The 19,363-nt window shown below is 37.5% G+C and overlaps 1 protein-coding gene across 1 annotated transcript in view; it reads left to right on the top strand.

The window, feature by feature from the left end:
- Positions 1-19,363, top strand: part of LOC104018200 (dynein axonemal heavy chain 5) — a 172,171-nt gene that overhangs the window by 81,567 nt on the left and 71,241 nt on the right. The window contains exons 48-58 of the mRNA XM_087736582.1: positions 4,362-4,451; positions 4,550-4,786; positions 5,309-5,476; positions 9,001-9,207; positions 10,167-10,496; positions 11,859-12,065; positions 12,153-12,395; positions 13,243-13,397; positions 15,648-16,312; positions 17,584-17,864; positions 18,230-18,445. Of these exons, the coding sequence (XP_087592708.1) occupies positions 4,362-4,451; positions 4,550-4,786; positions 5,309-5,476; positions 9,001-9,207; positions 10,167-10,496; positions 11,859-12,065; positions 12,153-12,395; positions 13,243-13,397; positions 15,648-16,312; positions 17,584-17,864; positions 18,230-18,445 (2,799 nt within the window). The remainder of the gene's footprint in view (positions 1-4,361; positions 4,452-4,549; positions 4,787-5,308; positions 5,477-9,000; positions 9,208-10,166; positions 10,497-11,858; positions 12,066-12,152; positions 12,396-13,242; positions 13,398-15,647; positions 16,313-17,583; positions 17,865-18,229; positions 18,446-19,363) is intronic.

The following is a 19,363-nucleotide window of genomic DNA, read 5'->3' on the forward strand; positions in this document are numbered from 1 at the left end:
CCCTCCATTTGGCCTTAGCATACTGAATCATTAAAAAGGTTTCATTAATATTATGGATGTTTGTACTCAATAGTGGATCTAAAAGCATAATCTCAGTAGTATACTGTTTTCAATTACACTGAAATTCTTATTTTTTCTTTGGAATTTTTTTAAGAAATAGTTATAGCTGTGCAATCTTTTGGCATTGTTGTATTCTGATTTCCTCAACATCTGTGGAACAAATGCAACTTCCTTATATACCTTGCTTTCCCATTGGCTCTCTCCTGCCAGTTTTCTTGCGTAACTGGTGTTGGATTTAACAGGGTTTTCTCCTGTAACATTTTTCATTGTTGTTGGATTTTACAAATGCAGTTTTTAATAAACTTTGAGTGACATTTCAGGAAGTTTATTTATAAATCATGATAAAAGCAATGATTAGTATAGTTTCGGAATGCCTTAAATGTTAACAAATGTCTTCTTACAGATATGTTTCATTTCAGTGTCCATTTACTTTAAAACCAATGTTTAACAAGCTATTCATTTTGTTCTACCTCCAAAACATAATGATATGACATAGTATTTACTGCAGCAGCAAGAGAAAGAATTCTGATAATGGATTTTAAAATATCCTTCCAAAGTAATGTATATGTGCATCAATTTACTGCTTCTGTGCCACAATTCTATTTATATTTTATGCTACAACTTGCTCCAAAAACATAATAACAACATTTAAAATACCCAGGCCTGAAGTAATAGCAATAAAGTCCAGAAAAATATGTATTTTATTAGATTGAGAGATGAAAATGCAGTGAAATATGAAGTTAGTTCTGTGCTGAAGGCTGCATTTGGAACTATCGAAATGTAAATGAAAGCTGTCACACTGTCAGTTTTCTTTCATTTTTAATGACCTATCTTTCCTTCTCAAATAGTACAAGCGATAACAGTGATTTTACAGTTGAGGGTAACACTACTTTTGTATTCAGGTGGCTCTTTTTACAGTTATTATTTTCCCCTACATAAAAAAAAGGATAAATAAATTCTAAAAGAAAATTTGTGAAATAAGATGCATCAACAGTGGTAGTCAAACCCTAATACAGGCCTTGGTGAATTTAATGCTAATATTAAGAAAAGCATGGATATAAGCAGCTTACAAATATCTGATTTTTAGAAGAAAATGAACATTAGGCTATAGATGGAAATAGAGTAACTAAGGAGAATCAGTCTTTAAGTATACCTATAGAGACCTTTGGAAATCAATCTAAATTCAGCCAAAATAGATGTTAGACAACTGCTATAGTAATTCCAATTTGCTTACAAGAAACACTCATTATTTATGCTAATAAAAATAGTATTTGTCACTGAAAGTCTGCATATTGGATAAAATCATTATTAATGAAGCTACAGCAAGTAGCAATAATGTAGGAGGAAGGACCAGAGAATAATAGTTGTGAATCAGTGGAAAGAATGTATTTATTCGTTTCATGTATATTATAAATTCCACTGTAAGTCATTAGGTTTTATATAAAAGACAGGAGGTAGTCCAAAAGACAAGGATAAATTTGAAAAAAACCAAACAAAAAACTCCCAAAACATCTCCCCCCAAACCACCTTATTTTGAATTGATATTATCTTTGAGTCCTTTCTGTCTCCCCATGATTTTTTTTAAATGGTGATTGAGGGGTTGGACTTTCACCCTCCCTTCCCCAGATCTTTCTTCTCAGCAACATTTCCTGCTTAGGAGTAATTTCAAGTAAACTCCCATCCCCATCTAAAGTCTCTACTCTCTTAAATTTAGAAGCTGTGCTGCCAATTTCTTGTCTGTGAATGATGCTGCTACCTCTAAGCAACAGAATTGCTTAGCTGATGGAAGTAATTATCTGAGACAGTTTCAAAGAACTGAAATTATTAAAATAATTACCTGAGTGGCATTATTTAGTTTGTCTGCCAAGTGTGAAGCTCAAACTAGTGATGGAGTAACATAAGATTCAGCATGTCTATGTATTGTTTAAATGAAAAAATCTAGTCATTTTTAAATCACACTCACTTTCCTTTTTTTTTTATAAAATCTGGTGTCCTGGATCCCTTATTCTGGAGACTTCAGAGAAGCCCTAAAACAGCAGAGCAGTCAGAAGGGACTTATTCCTCCCTCCCCATTAAATCTCACCCTGATCTTATTTGGGTAAAGGCTGCTATTGCTTCTGGATCATGGAGTTAAATATATAATCCAAAGAGTTTCTTAGCTTTAATATTTAAATGCTGATGTTCAAATTAATATTACAAATACTAATAACTTTGCATTATTTAATTGTTCTTGTGCTTGTCTAAACCCTTTGAGTATGTTGCCAACTTCTTGTCCTAAAGAGCGTTCTAGAGTCCAGTGAGTTCCGCAGTGACTACGCTGTGTGAAAGGGTCTTTTCTCATATGAGTTTTCACCATCTGACTTCATTTTGTGGTCTCCTTTTAGGGATAGCAAATTCCTGATCCAAATTCTTCACAATTCGTGTGTATTTGTCATGGCCCAACTCATTTTTCCAGAACTCCTGTCCAAACAAAATACCATAATAAGTAGTTAATTCATGCTAATTGCTATCTTGGGCTTGCATCCTTCTTTCTGCCATATATTGTTTTAAAAATAGTAGTAATCAAGTACTAACATATATGGACTTGATTATTTTTTTGTTTCATAAACTCAAAGAACAAGAATTACACAAACCTCACTGGAATCATAAGTACCATAAAGCTTGTTCTGGTGAAAACTGGACTCCTGAAAGCACAGACTACTTTGACTCATGAAATATCTTTATTCCGAGTGTCTCAAATCAATTATTAAACAATTAGCAGTGCCCTGTGAGACATCTAGTTTATTTTAAGGATGGAGAAACTGAATCTCGGAGAGATTTAGGTCCAAATTTTAAAGGTCTTTAGATTTGAATCTCCCACACTGCTTTCAGTACCTTACTTCTACTCATTCCTTGTGGAACCCACAAACTCCCAATTAGTCACTTGGGCACCCTGTGTACTGCTGGGGGCAAAACATGCATTTTAGAGGCTAAGCCACAAAAAGCGACACACAGAGGTGGAAGCACTTTTGCTAGTCAGCAAGAAATAACATAAAAAGTGATGTTTTTAAGCCTCCTCTTCCTATGTATGCCCACATTCAGACTGTCTTCTTTCTCAGGCCACTTAGCCATGAGCCCTATTCTAGATTAAGATGCTTAAGTGAGTTTTTTCTCATAATATATATCTTTGGTGTGTGTGTTACCCACTATTCTAGTGAGATGGAACTCAGGGGGATGGGTAAAAATCTTGATTCAGTCTCTGTTCCAATAAATACTCAGCATAGGGCACTTAGAGAACTTTAGTGGCAAAAAAAGTAAACTGAAAATTGAAACAAAGCTGGTGAGTATGTGGGTAAGCAGCTCGCTGATTTTTCAAAAATATCTAGGTGATTGTTTACATCTTTGGGTGATTGAATGTCTTCATTGTCTTAGGTTTCTCAGTGACAGGACAAGGGATCCATAAATGGAAATCCTCCAAAATTTCTGTCTCCCATAGTGTCCCTGTTGTGCTTTTACTTCCCAGAACGAGTAGGCAGTGCAATCCAAAGATTACGAAGGCAAATGGAAACCATAGGGAGGGAATAATATTAAAAATTGTTAAATGAAGGTGAAAGTAGGTTATAATTTACATTGGTATGTACTATGAACGGCAATTGATATTTTAAAATAATTCTGCACTGCAAATCTGAGAGGGGACTTTACCTCCACTTGAAACTTTGCTAAAGATGTTGCAGAATACTTGGCAAAGGCAGGCATAGTAGCCATCACTATGGAGTAACCTGAGGAAAGTCCAGGTTCCATTAAAATCAATTGCAAAATTCCCTTTGGATCCTGCCAGGGTTCTACAGAAAACCGAGAGTATTGGTTTCAAGATGGACAGGTACATTATGGTGCATTCAGAACAGATCAGACAGATAGAAATTTGTAGTGGTGAGATTGTGCATTATATACGTATCATTACAACAATTCTAGTGCTTTTATCTTCCCACTGCAAAAATGGCAATGGTAGATTAAAATCTCCAGTGGAGAGCACAAATGGCAGATCCCTGATGTAACTGAAAAGCAGGCTTCAAATTCCTCTTCAGGAAATTGCTGTATGGAGCTCATATGAATAATTCTGCTGACTGTGGTACATCAAAGTTATTTTTCCAATATGTTATTGTTAGCAAAATTTCATGGTCTAAGTGTGAATATTTATAATCCCAGAAACAGGGAATAAAGTTTAGAATATATTTGGAATTAAGAAATTGGTCTCATCTAAGAATAAATTGTACCATTGAAACTAGTAAATAGATCCTTTAAATGATGTTTTTCCTTTCCAGGATGTGATAGATTTTGTCTTCTCTGCTGTGACACCAAAAATGCCAATTTTAGAATGTATGTACATCAAACAAGCTATTGACCTCTTACAGGTAGATATGACATTCAGTTTTTCTCTCTCTCATTCCGTTCTTTGTGCTGGGACATTGTTCTAGGAGGGCAGTCATTACATATTGCATCTGCTTTGCAGGGTTTGTTGTCCGACCGATATGAGAAGCAACTCAGTGAGGAACATATTGCTCGCTTGTTTGTTTTTGCTGTAATGTGGTCAGCTGGAGCTCTTTTGGAACCAGATGACAGGCTGAAAATGGAGCTGTTCCTACGGAAGCACTCTGCAGTGAAAGAACTTCCAGCTGTGAACGGAGAAGAAACCATGTTTGAATTTGGTATCAATGCCTGTGGCCAGTGGGAGCACTGGTCAAAGAAGGTTCGTATGCTGTGACATGCTAAGGTTTCTTAATGAGTATACAGGAAAGATGTATTTGGTAAGAGGCATATTATTTTATTATTTAAAACCCTGCATAATTTGATTCAGAAGATTAACCCTCCCAAATGCTCAAGAATTTCTTTTTTGAAAGATTTTTTTCTTTTCTCCATAAGTATCTTTGGCAGAGAATAGGAACATGCATTTGAAATAGCTTTGGAAGTGAAACAGAAGTGATCTTAGCTTTGTCTACTGTCTGTCGCCCTACTATTTAAGAACTCCCAACAAGGAAAAGCTTTCTTCATGTAACAGAGAATAGTGGAGTGAAAATATCCCATTAGTCTAACACCCTTTTAGAAAAGCTTGGCAAAGTACTGATTGATTATAAATGGATGCTTGGCTTTCAAGAAGAAAAGTTTTGCTAATGTACATTTTATAAACTACATTTAGTTTTGTGTTCTGATGCAAAGTGATTGTGTGGGCAAGTAGAAAGTCTCAAACTTTTTGCCCGTCTTTCTTGTGCAGGTCCCTGAATATATTTACCCTAAAGATTTGGTACCAGAATATACTTCCATTCTAGTTCCAAATGTAGACAGTATCCGAACAGACTTTCTAATGGACACTATCATGAGACAAGGAAAAGCTGTTCTGCTAATTGGGGAACAGGGAACAGCAAAAACAGTTATGATTAAGGTAGGTGGAATGGAAAAACATGTAATATTTTTGTATCATAACATTGCAATAATTGACATTGGCACAAATGTTAAATTGAAGTGTAGGAGTAATTTGATTTTTCTTCAGAATACATACTAGCATTTTTACTGAGGCATTTTACCAGTACTCACATGGCCTACAAGCAAAAAAAGTAAGTATCTATACTTTAGTATAAAGGGTTCTTTTAAACTTTGCTAACCATGGCCACAAGGTCATGTGATAAATGCTCTTTCATATGCTTTCTTTTCTTTTGAGAAGTCAGACTGGAGATTTTGCTAAGAAAATATTGATCCTTGGAGGATTTTTTATTTCCCTGTGCTTTGTCGGTGGTCCCATGTGTGAACTGAACTTTTGTACACCCTTGTTGCACAGTCTTTCTTTACAAGCCAAACTGAGGAGAAATAAAGAACTTCCTTCTTTACTTAGGGTAATTTTTCAGTGGGTAAATTTAGTGTTTATTGTCTACTCTCTTAATTCCTTCACCAAAAATGACATATTGTTCTTTCTGTAGAAGAAAATAATAACAGGATTGATATTAAATTAACAAATACATGCTTTACATATTATAAAATGGTGCAGATTAATCATATGACACTTTAAAAAAAATTAATAACTTACTACAGAAGAGCCAATAATCAAAAGGCTGAACAAACCCAGATGTCATACCAAACTTGGCATCCTTTATTTGAAAAAATGCAAGTATAATGGTTTGCAGCATGATGTCTGTCATTTCCAGGGGAATCTGTAGACTCTTTGATGAATGAGAGGCAGCTAAATAAAACTGATCTACTGTTGGGACAGCTGAATTTGCCGTACAGGCATCTGTACCTCCAGTGGATGATTTGCAGAGCTCTTGACATTGAAAATAACTGAAAAACAGTAGCCTAAACTGATCTTTGGCTTTCTTAAAATCTGGAGCCATTTTGTGTCCCTCAGCCATGTGCTTTCTGAGCCCTGACATAAAGCGAGTTGTATCAATGCCAGCAGCCATTAATATTACTTTTTCAGCTTAGCTGTTGATGCCAACATGCATGCCAGTGTAATGTCAACTTCTGTTCCTGGCACCAGTTGAAGAACTATTTTAGCAGTGGGAAGAGGCGGGGTCTGGGTGGTGGTCTTGATATTCTGCATACTGGATTTTGGCCAGATACTGGCAACCTCCAGCCTTCAGCTGCCATTCCTGTCCCTAAAAATAATTGGAGCTGATTCTTGGGAGTTGCTTACCCTGTGTCTATTCTATAGAGCAGAGTATGTTCCTTACACAAGGGAGCATAATGCCAGTAGATATTTGACCTCATTTAAGGTTAGGAGTGAAAGTTAACTGCCTTCACAACCGTTTCCTTCTGCTTTCACCTTCTGTAGAATTTTACCTTACTACACCTTGTGGAAAAGAAATTTCCAGATATAAGCAGCTGGTTTCATGAAAAAGTAAAGACATTTCAGGTAGTAGTCTGAATTAATCTGAAGTAATCTTCAGCATTAGTAAGGTATCAGTATATATCAAAATAAAGAACTTGTAACAGAGTGTTATTTAAGACCTTTACTCACTGTACTATTAATTCATTAATTGCAAAAAAATCAGAATTTAACGTGAAACTGGTATGGTAGAGTTGAAAATTGCACCCAGAAACTGACAGTATAGCTAACAAAAATAATCCCAATAAATAACCTCTTCTTTTTCAAAGATAGTTCTTATTTATGTACTGTGGAATATTACTGTTACCATGTAAAGATTCTGTAATGCTGTAATGAATAAAACACAAGTGTGTTTTTTGAATGGTTGTGTATTCGTAGTTGTGGTGGGTTGACCTTGGCTGGCTGCAAGACCCCCACCCAGTCACTGGCTCCCTCCCCCTCCTCAACAGGACACAGGTTGAGAGAAGAACAGGGAGATCACTCATCGATTACCATCAAGGGCAAAACAGACTTGACTTGGGGAAAATTAATTTATTGTTATTAAAAATAGAATAGGATGGTGAAAAACAAAGACAATACTAAAACCACCCTCCCCTCCCCCCTCCCTTCTTCCCAGGCTCACCGTCTCTCCTGACTCCTCTACCTCCTCCCACCCCAAGCGGTGCCGGGGATGGGGAATAGGGGCTGCGGTCAGTCCATAACAGCTCCTCTCTGCCACTCCTTCCTCCTCATGCTGTTTCCTGCTCTCTCATGGGGTCCCTTCCAGAGGATACAGTCCTTCACGAATGGCTCCAGCATGGGTCCTTACCATGGCTGTTGTTCTTCGTGAACTGCTCCAGCATGCGTCCTTTCTATGAGGCACAGTCCTTCAGGAATGGACTGCTCCACCGTGGGTCCCCCATGGGCTATAGTTCCTGCCAGAAAACCTGCTCCTGTGTCGGCTCCTCTCCACAGGCCTCAGCTCCTGCCAGGAGCCTGCTCTGACGTGGGCTCTCCACGTACTACAGCTTCCTTCAGAGCACATCCAGCTACTGTGGCATGGGGACCTCCAGGGACTGTAATGTGGATATCTGCTCCAACGTGGTCCTCCATGGGCTGCAGGAGGATAACCTGCTTCACCATGGTCTTCTCCATGGGCTGCAGGGGAATCTGTCCTGGAGCATCTTCTCCCCCTCCTTCTGCCCTCACCTTGGTGTCTGCAAGTCTGTTTCTCTCACATTTTTTCTCACTTCTCTCACTTTTCTGAGGTACCAAAATGGGAACATTTCTAGTCAGCCCTGTTATAAAGATAAGAATTTAAATGATATTCAACTTTGTCGTCATTGCAGAAGAATTGAATTTTTAAAAAGAAATAATGTTGGAAGTCTGCAATTTTTAATACTATTTTTATGTCCCAGGACTCTTGCTAAATAAAATATTTCACATGCTTTATGTATATGCCTTGGTGTGACTCCAGGGTTACATCTTTTTCTTTCCAGTCCTATTATAAAACCTCACTAAATACAAAAAGTGGAACTTTGTTGCTTTAGGGCACCAGCAGCAGCTGTGGGAATTGTATGCATTCATAAAACCCAAGGATTCCTTTCTTCATTAAGGGGGGATAAATATCAGTAAATGCAATGTAGCTGGGTTTAATTTTATAGTACCATTCCTTTACACTGCTTTTGTTGTAAGATATGGTGCTGTAGTGTAAACGTGAAAAAGGATTTTGTTTTTCACTTGTTCCTTGCAGACTGCTGTAACAGATCATCACTAACAGCTTGAATTTAGAAAAACCCTAAGAGGTGCTAATGCAAAGTTTATTTGCATCCTGAGTTGTCACGTCTACTTGTTGTAACACTTAGTGAAGTCTGTTAAAAGCTTATACATTTTAATACTTAGAAACTTTATGCAAAACATTAACTGAGAGGTTGGAGATGGTATATTTATCTTAAATAAACTGCTGTTTGACATTTTGAAGGTAATAGCAGGGCTGAGATTTTGTAGATGTCTGGTTTTTGCAGGGCTACTTAGCATCTGCACCTCCTTTTGGCTGAATTCATCTGCAGTTACTGGTGCACTTTACTTAAAATTGGTTTATCTTGCAGGATTACACAAGCAAGTATGATCCTGATGTTCACTTGACCAAATGCCTAAACTTTTCTTCTGCAACTCTGCCAAATATGTTCCAGAGGAGCATAGAAAGTTATATAGATAAAAGAATGGGCACCACATACGGTCCTCCGGCAGGGAAGAAAATGACTGTCTTTATTGATGACATCAACATGCCTGTGATTAATGAATGGGGTGATCAGGTAAAAGGAAAATGTTAACATATAGGAATCGGTGGTCTTACCATTGCTGCTGATGGAAATGCTGATCTGTGGATTGCAAAAATAGGAAAGTTTAGGGAAAAGGTATCATACGTCTACTAAAAGCAATTTTCGCAAGCCAGTTTTTGCCAAGAGTGATAAACTGTCAGTCCCAAAAGATTAGGGTCAGCATCAAGCCACTCGGTGCTATCATTGTAGCTTTTAAGCCTTTTGTTTAGGTTACATACAGAGCTTGCAGAATTTCCAAACTAACTGTACTAAGAACCAATCTGGGAAAGGAAGCATGCAAATCCAAGAAGTAATCAGAGACTCTTTCCTTCTTCCATCTGCTCTGGACTTTGAAGTACAGTTATTATTAGGTGAAATCTAACATCACAGCTGACATCCAAGACTAGTGAGATGTCTTGAGGTATTGATAAATGAATACTTATGGACCTATACTCTGAAAATCTGACTTAAATTCAAAAAAATTACTACTGAGAAAAAGTAATTTGCCTGCTCCCAGTATAGCTCTGTAATCCTGTTCTCTTACTGCCTCTATACAAGTGAATGTGTGACTATACTTTGTGCTAAACTAACCATTCTTTGTCACTATCTAAGTGCCTGTGAATATGTAGTCTGGCTTGAAACTTTAAAGTGTTGAATTTTCTTAGATTCATATTATGAAAATCCAGTTGAATGTCTGGCCTCAGGTCCACAACTACTTAGCATGTGAAGCTTACATGCAGCCAAACCACTGCATCAGAGTGCTTGGTACCATGTTGCATGGCCTTATAAATTGCTGAAGTGTCCAGCAGTATACCTGAAATTAAGAAAGATAAGAGATGTCTTTCCTTCTGTCTACTAATTTATTATACTGAAGATTTTGTCGTTCCTTTTTTTGAGAACCCTGAAATACTTAACTGCTCCATTTCTTTTTTTTTTTTTTTGGTGGTAACTAGATCACCAATGAGATTGTGAGACAGCTGATGGAACAGAAAGGTTTCTACAATTTGGAGAAGCCAGGAGAATTCACAAATGTGGTTGACATCCAGTTTGTAGCTGCTATGATTCACCCTGGGGGAGGTCGGAACGACATCCCACAGCGCCTGAAACGCCAGTTCACCATCTACAACTGCACACTGCCTTCCAGTTCCTCTATTGACAAAATATTTCAAACAATAGCTGAAGGCTATTTCTGTGAACAACGAGGTTTCCCTGCAGAAATATGTAAACTGGCTTCAGCATTAGTATCTACAGCTCGAAAGGTTTGGCAGACGACAAAAGCAAAGGTAAAATTACATCTGTTAAGAAGCCTTTGAAACATCTGTACCATGACAAAGCAACAAGACCCAGGTCTTTTGTACTGTCATGTGTGTTCATACTTCATATTGTGAAGCTGTGACCTGTATGTATGACTGCTGGCTGATGCCTCTGTTCTGAATTTGTTGCTATCAGCACCTAGTTATCTGACTAAAAACATAATCATATGCAGTGCCTTCTGTAGCTAATATAAGAATTACATTATATAAGTATAATATAGTAAGTATAGCTGATGATAGGAAGATTTAGAGGTCTTCTGGTTGAGAAAATGTCAAGGGCGTAAGGAACCATAAATGAAAAATTAGATAGGAATCTTCTGTAAAGATGTTTGGGATTGTGAGAAACTTTGAAGATCTGAATTAAAAGAAAGAAGTCAAATTTGGTGGAGAGGGAATCAGTTCAAAACAAATGAAATCTGATATTTAGTAAATTCTAAATATTTGCTTCTTCCATGTCAAACAGATTGTAAAAACATTTAACTGCAATTCCTAAGCAAATGTTGCTTTGAAATAGAAAATAAAATTTATGTGTAGAATGAAATTTGAAAAGTTAAGAGTAAAATTACAGCATAGAAATGTGTACCAAATTTGATCTTCTAATGAAAAAAGTGGAGGAGAGTGGTAGAAAGATAGGGATAGGCAGGGATTTGATAAATGATATCTTCTAGTCCAAAAAAGATTGGTCAGAATTTCCCAAACAACTCAACTGTAGACATAAATTTGGTTTACACGGAGAAATAGCAAGAGTTCTAATGAAACTACTGACCAGTCAACTATTGACCAGTATATTCAACAGAAATGGTGCTTATTACTGCTAATTAACTGCCTATAGAGAAAATGTAGCTTTTGCTAAGTTGTTATTTTTTCAAATCCTCTTTTCTCATTTTTCTGCTCTCTTTTCTTTGCTTTTCCTCATCTACTTTTCCTTTTCCTCATGAACTTTTCCTCACATGTTCTTGGAAAGGACAAAAGACAGTGACAGAAATGATCTGGAAGAAAGGGCAGGAGCAACACCACAGGTGAAGCAATGCTGACATTTTTACTGTGGCCGTTAATGCTGCTGTTAACTAACTGGTCTTGGCTACCCTTCAGTCCATGTTCCTTGGACTTGAAAAAGTAAAAGAAACTTGACTATGTGAAATTAAAGAGTTGGTCATTGCTGCTGTCATTTCTTCATTTTTGCCATTGCCTCTTAAATGCCAATCATGTATTTCTGCTTTAATGCAATATTGAATTTCAAGTTTGTGAAGATTTCCGTATTAATTTAATACTAGATAGAAAATATTTTTATTTTGTAGTTATTTGAATATAGCTTATGATATTATTTTGTAGATGTTGCCAACTCCAGCTAAATTTCATTACATCTTTAATTTACGAGACCTCAGTCGTATTTGGCAAGGAATACTTACAGTTACTTCTGAAGTCTGCCAGAGCATCAGTGTTTTGGTAGCCTTGTTCCAGCATGAATGCAGACGTGTTATTGCAGACAGGTTCATCAGCCAAAGTGATAAAGACTGGTTTGAAGATATGATGAAAAAGGTAGGCAAATAGTGTTCCAGTATTTGCCACAGAAAGAGGTCAATGAAATGTTTCATTACTAAAGCAATCCTTAATGTATTGTTGTAGATTGCTTCTGCAGAACATAGTCAAAATCTATTTGAAGATAAATCCACAGAATTATACTTTGTGGATTTCTTGCGTGATGTCCCACAAGCTACTGGAGATGAACCTGATGATGCCGAGTTGAAGGCTCCTAAAATTTACGAGCCTATCCCATCTTTGAATTATTTGGCTGAAAGATTACAGATGTTCATGCAACAGTACAATGAAACCATCAGAGGATCAAAGATGGATTTAGTATTTTTCAAGGTATTAGTGCCTGTAATTATATTAATACAGAAAGTCCCGGGTCTTTTGCACTTACTGATACATGGATCTTGTATGTTTCTATCAAATTATTTTGGAGATAGCTCAGAATGGCTAGCCCTGTATCCAACAAGCCTTACAAGTAAACTCTATAAAGCCATGCTGCTGTCTTCTGGCTGCCTTCGCTCTCACAAATTATTCCATCTTTTTTGCAGTTCCCCATCTTTTCTTTCTCCTGCCTTGCATAATGCAAAGCACAACTCATTTGTTTCTGCAGTGCCCATTGTGAATGTCATCTTGCATCTCTGAAAGTTACCTTTCTCAACGGTCTCTTGATGCATGATGCTTTCTTCAGCTTTGAACTGGGTGGTTTGGTAGATTTTTAGGGCATTTCAGATTAATTCTTGCTCTGAGATAAATACAGCAGTGGAATAAGAAATGTCTATAGTGTACTTGTATTTTACTTTTGGCAGCCCATTTAGAGAGCCTGTAAACAGCTCAACTAAAAGGTTGGGGGAGGGTGTTAATCCACATCCTTTCTACTTTTCCTTCTGCCCCCTAAGGGACATGCCCTCAGCTCTGTCAAGTACAAACACTGCATATGACATCGCTTCATATGAGCTTGATAAAAGGACATTTCTCTTGCGGTAGCCCTGCTGCCCACTGAGGTCGGGGGGGGGTGTGTGTGTGTGTGTGCAATCTCTTGTTGATTTTGATGAGTCCAGGACTGAGTCTTTGGCATAGGCTCCAGACAAGTCATCTAGCTGCTGAGAGGCAGTTGCTTGGTGATGCATGAATATACATGATATTATTTTTACATCTTTTCATCCCTTTTTCTCTCAATACACAGGATGCAATCATCCATTTGATTAAAATATCACGGATCATTCGTACTCCACAAGGAAATGCATTGTTGGTGGGTGTGGGTGGATCTGGAAAACAGAGTCTGACCAGACTAGCGTCATATATTGCTGGATATGAGAGCTTTCAGATTACTTTAACAAGGTAACACAATGCTGTGTACATAGACATTTGCTCCTTAATTTGCCATAGAAATGAACGTCTCACAGTCAACTTAAAGAAATGCAAACCTGTCAAACATTTTATGCCTCACTGTAAACTACATTTTCAATCAAAAGCATCTGTGCAAATGCACAGTCTATAGATGACAGATCCTGGGTCTTTGTTTTGCTGCCTTTATGCTATTGACAAGAAATCTGTGTTTCCTTCAGCATTTGAGTCTGCAATGCACCCTTGTAAAATCCTACTAAAATACCCTTTTGCACTAAAGATAACATGAAATAATCTGCTGGCATATTCTGCACAGTGGGCAAACGCTGATGGCCAGGGGAAATAGTAACTTTTTCTATAGATGCTTATGTACCCAGTCTGTATTATTACAACTGCTATCAATGACTTAACAGTACGTAGTGCTAGAATTTAGTAATTTGTAGAAATCCGAAGTGACTGGGAGTAACTACTGCCTTCCATCTGTTTCTCTTTTGACATAAGGTTTACAGAGGTAAGCACTGAGGGATAGCAGTGTGTATTTCACTCTGCAAACTACTCAACACACTGAGAAATCTTCCTTAGAGAGATATATCAGGTCTTTGAACAATGTTATGAGGTTTCTGATGAAAGGAAAGAGAAAAACAGACATATCATGGCCTCTTCCTGTGTCCCAGAAGCAGAAGGAAGGAATAGTGGGAACAAAAAAAGGAGGGAAAGAAAAAAAGTGTAGAGTAACAGAATAGAGTCCCTAGACTTGCAAGATTCAAAATGCATTAATAAGGCAAATAAATATTTCAGTCACTTATGAAAGGTTCATTTGCTGAAGCTAACTGGAGGTGGGCTAAAAGCAGGTAGCTGAAAGCGTTTATTTACAAAGCAGATGATAATCGTCATTTGTAACTTGCCACAGGAGGCTGTGGAGGAAGACAGTGTCAGCAGGTTCATAAATGGATACCAAGAGGACAAGATGGACGTACCTTGTAATATTCCTAATACAATGGCTATGAATATGGAGGGGGGAAGAAGGAAATGAGTAGTGAAGAGTGGATGCTGGCTCATGTTTTCTCTCTAAGTAGCATTTCCCATTGCTGGTGTTAAGAGCATTGAGCTAGATGGCCCGCTATTCTGGTTGGATAGCAGTTGGTTGGACTTTATGATCTTAAGGGTCTTTTCCAGCCTAAATTATTCTATGATTCTATGATTCTGACTCAGTAAGAAATTCTTATGTTCTTCTCGGAGTACCACTGTAATAACTGTAGCTGGCACACGCAAACCGAAGAGTTAGATTGTTTTACAAGTTCTGCGGTGCTTGCATTAGGGATGTTTATAAAGCAGCGGTAAGATGCAGCTGGAAGAGAACTGGGAGATGTTCTGTATGGCATATTTAATTTCAAAATAGAGTATCGTTTTCAAATACTGAAGAATGGGACATATGTGTATTGCAAGTATTACTTATGACTTTGAAGAGACTCTCGGAAATAATAAACTGGTTTCAAAGAAAAGACGTTCTTAACTTCAGCTTTAATTGGATAAAAGCAAAAGGGACAATATCTGCCATTTTATTAACCTTAATTTACTTCATTTGATATTGCATAATCTGAAATCTGTAGTTGAATTTGCATGGACTTCATCTGAATCTTACTTGTATGCACCAGCTGTAAGAGGTATAATGAAAAAAACAGTCACGGTCTCTACTTGCAGCAAAGTTAATCAATCCAAGTGATAATGTTCAAACATAATTTCTGGGGCTTGATTTCAGTTAAACCAAATAACACAATACAAGCCTCAGACTTGGTTATTATTGTCTCTTAATGATTTCCTTTAATCTGCTCTCAATATCTTCAAAAGATAATCCAGCTATATTTATGTAATGGTTACAGGTGTCAGAACCTACTTGACAATTTAATCCAGTTGTACTAACCTTCAGTTCTAATAAAGAGTTTACGTCCACAGACGTAAGGCAAAGCAGCATACTTACCTTAGACGAAATATTGCTCTTGCCATCTTTTTTCCCAGCATGTTATTCTGTTGCTTTCACCTCCTTTCCCATGATTTATGGTACTGATCATTCACTTTGGGAAAACGTTTAAGAAAAAAAACCTAAAAAAATGAAACCAGGAGATATGGTATTGATTTCTTATGTAGATTTTTTCTTGCCTTAAGGAAGCTGAGCCAGATGATAGATATTTCCTAAAATGATCTGTAATTTTTGTTCTTTCTTTCTTTAATCCTTTTCTATCCCAGAACGTATGCCACCAATAACCTTTTGGATGATCTGAAAATCTTGTACCGCACCGCTGGGCAAAAAGGAAAGGGCATTGTCTTTATATTCACAGATAATGAAATCAGAGATGAATCATTTCTTGAGTACATGAACAATGTTTTGGCTTCAGGTGACATTTCAAATCTTTTTGCACGAGATGAAATAGGTGAAATCACACAAGACCTGATACCAGCAATGAAGAAGGAGTATCCAAAGCGTACTCCCACTGGTGAAAATCTTTATAATTACTTTCTTGCTCGAGTTCGTAACAACCTGCATGTTGTTCTTTGTTTTTCTCCTGTTGGGGAAAAATTCAGAACTCGTGCACTCAGATTTCCAGGTCTGATTTCAGGCTGTACCATGGACTGGTTCCAGCGCTGGCCTAAAGATGCTCTTGTAGCAGTTGCACAGCATTTTTTAGTTTCCTACCATATTGAGTGCACAGATGAAGTGAAACAGAGTGTTGTTAACACCATGGGAACATTTCAAGATGTTGTAGCTGAAAAATGTGTTGAATACTTTGAACGGTATAGGCGACGAACATTTGTGACTCCAAAATCTTACCTGTCCTTCATTGGAGGCTACAAAACTATTTACAAAGAGAAGTTTGCCAATGTCGGAAGTTTGTCTGAACGCATGAGAACAGGTACTGTAAAATATGTTTGAGTTTTGTTTGTTTGTTTTTAAAAAAGTGAGAAGTATCTGAGTAAAAGAATGTAAAAGAGTGGATTTAAATTATGAGCTCACTTTCATTTGGAAGCAGACTCATGTTTTCAGCTGTGTTCTGTGTGATTACAGAATATGTGGAGGTTTTGTTTCAATGAACTTTGTGAATGTTGCAGATTGCAGATGAGTTTTGAAAATTATATTAGTTAGCAGTTAAAATACCTGAAATTCCAGCTTTGACATGTATGCATGCCAAGAAACTACTGAGATGCTAGTTTTCACATTTAAACATGCTAAAAGTAAATCTGAGAGTAGGTAAGTAAATGTTCAGATTCAGTCACTTTGAAGAATCTTTTAAAGAAACAGTTACATGCCAAATGTAAAATTTCCAAACTATTGCACTGCACAAGGTCATACACAGTAAACAATTAAACAGTTTCTGAAACTGAATGCTGTTTGGAGGTGAATGTGAACTTAAACTGTTTCTTCTCCCACTGTTGCCAGTTGCAGAAGTGAGCTATGTACACATATCTCCATAGGCAGAGGGTTGCTGGGTGGCTGGTAGGAGCATGTGTGCTTTTTTTTGAGGGTTAGAAAGATTTACATGATGCATTTACATTTAGATGCATGCATTTATATGTAAGGATTTTTATACTTATAGCTTTTCTAGGTGATTTTCTCATCATTTGGTAAAAATGTTGGAGCATTGCATTGCTCAAGAATCTTTAGTTTCTTTCACCCCCATCTCATCTGGACGTTCATGTAATGTTGAATTTAGAAGCTCAGTCTAGTCTCCTTGTGTCTTCACTTACATTGCTCAGGATGCCAGATTCCTCCTCTGTTTTGTACAGAGAGTACACTCTGGTACTTCTTATGGTCTCATGGATTTCTGAAATTGCACACATAATTCTTAAGAGTGCCATTCACAATACTAATGCTTTTCAATATGTGTGTTTAATATTTAGTGTCCCTCTCATATATAAGAACACAAACAAGTGATCAAGTGACAGATTCTGAAGACTCTTATCCATTTAAAAAAAAAAAAAAAAGAAATGAAAAGAAAAGAAAAAAAAAAAGCTTTAAATAAATGGATATTACCATTGCTTAATTTTGGTGTTCAACAAATGGGATCACTCACTGAGATCACTAAATATGAATCTGAGTGACTTATTTTAAGTATCCATATTGCTTCACTGAGGTTTCTCTCTCAATAGGTCTTCCTATTGCTAAAATGGAATTTGTTCAACACAGGTCTTGCAAAACTGATGGAAGCTGAGGTTTCAGTAAATCAGCTCTCCAAAGAGTTGGTGATGAAGGAGAAAGATTTAGCTGTAGCTTCAAAAAAAGCTGATGAAGTTTTATTGGAAGTAACTATGAAAGCCCAAGCTGCTGAGAAGGTGAAAATGCAGGTGCAAAAGGTAAAAGACAAGGCTCAAGCTATTGTGGATGACATTGCCATTGATAAAGCCGCAGCCGAAGAGAAGCTTGAAGCTGCAAGACCTGCACTGGAAGAAGCTGAGGCAGCCCTGCAGGTCAGGATCAAAGATATTCTGAACATGCATGTACTTAATGATTGTTATTTGTAATAATACGGCTTATGCTTCTGATTTGAAAAAAAATAATATTGAAAGGAATAGCACTGACCTGTTAATCCTTGTGGAAAAAAACCTGAAAACTGAGGCAGTGGAGAGGTAAGATGGGCAGTACCTCCTCTACTGTCAGGCAATAAAGCAGTCGTTGAGTGGTACTGCCTTTAAGGACTTTCTGCAGTACTGCTTCTGGGTGACCTGCAAAACTGCAGCAATTTCATTACGTATACAGTCCTCCCAAAAAACATCTTTCCCTACCATCAAGTGATTGCTTAAATAAATGGATTTTTTTTTTTTTAATTTTTCAGACAATAAAACCTTCTGACATTGCAACTGTTCGCAAACTGGGTAAACCTCCTCATTTGATAATGCGAATTATGGATTGTGTGCTACTTTTATTCCAAAGAAAAATAGACTCAGTAACACCTGATCAAGAACGCCCATGTGTGAAGCCATCATGGACTGAGGCTCTGAAGCTAATGAATAATTCGGGATTTCTTAGCATGTTGCTTACTTTCCAGAAGGTAAGAAGTTAATAGTGGCACTATTACTCCTATAACTATCTTTAAAGATCTTCTGAAAGTGTCTTCTGCCTTCAAAGGTAGTTTGAAACAGATGAGGCTTTTGTGTACCTGTAGTTGTAGATACCTTTGTGACTGTATTCCTCTCCATTTTCATGGTTCATTATTTCAATAATCTTTCTCCTGGGCGACACAGTTTTGATGGCAGACCCAAGTATCCCAAGCACTAGACCAGATCTTGAAAATCATAGAATCATAGAATGTCCTGAGTTGGAAGGCACCCACAAGGACCACTGAGTCCAAATCCTGTACCTGCATAGGACAACCCCAAAATTCACACCATATGTCTGAGGGCATTGTACAAATGCTTCTTGAATATTGTCAGGCTTGGTGCTGTGACTGCCTCCCTGAGGAACCTGTTCCAGTGCTCCACCACCCTCTGGGTGAAGAACCTTTTCCTAATATCCACCCTAAACCTCCCTCGGCATATATTCCTGCCGTTCCCTTGGGTTCTATCATTGAAGCTTAGTGTTTTTATTCAGGGAGTTCCTGCTTCTCAGTAAGAATTTGCCTTAAATGGAGTCACTGTTGATTTTTCAAATGGCTCACCATCTCCAGTGCTACCAGGCCTGTTTGCATATAAGGCACTCTAGAACTCCATCTCCAGAATTGTTTGGTGATGAGCTAGGAGGAAATACAAAAGAAAACGAGCTTCTTATTAGGAAAAATACTGAGATATTTGGGAACTTTCAGGGTTCTTTCACTCGAAAAGTAGCGAAATGCAGAATGAACTGAGAACCTTAGTATCAACTGTAAGAAAAATAAAAGCAAACACAGGTTTGTATTTCTGTCAGGACAGAAACTTGGCCCGTTTACAGCAAGATTCACTGGACTGTGAGACAAGGGAAATTTCTCTGCAGA

Source organism: Nipponia nippon, unplaced genomic scaffold (assembly GCF_047370975.1).
Source record: "Nipponia nippon isolate SJK-2023a ecotype South Korea unplaced genomic scaffold, ASM4737097v1 scaffold_1, whole genome shotgun sequence".
Lineage (NCBI taxonomy): Eukaryota > Metazoa > Chordata > Aves > Pelecaniformes > Threskiornithidae > Nipponia > Nipponia nippon.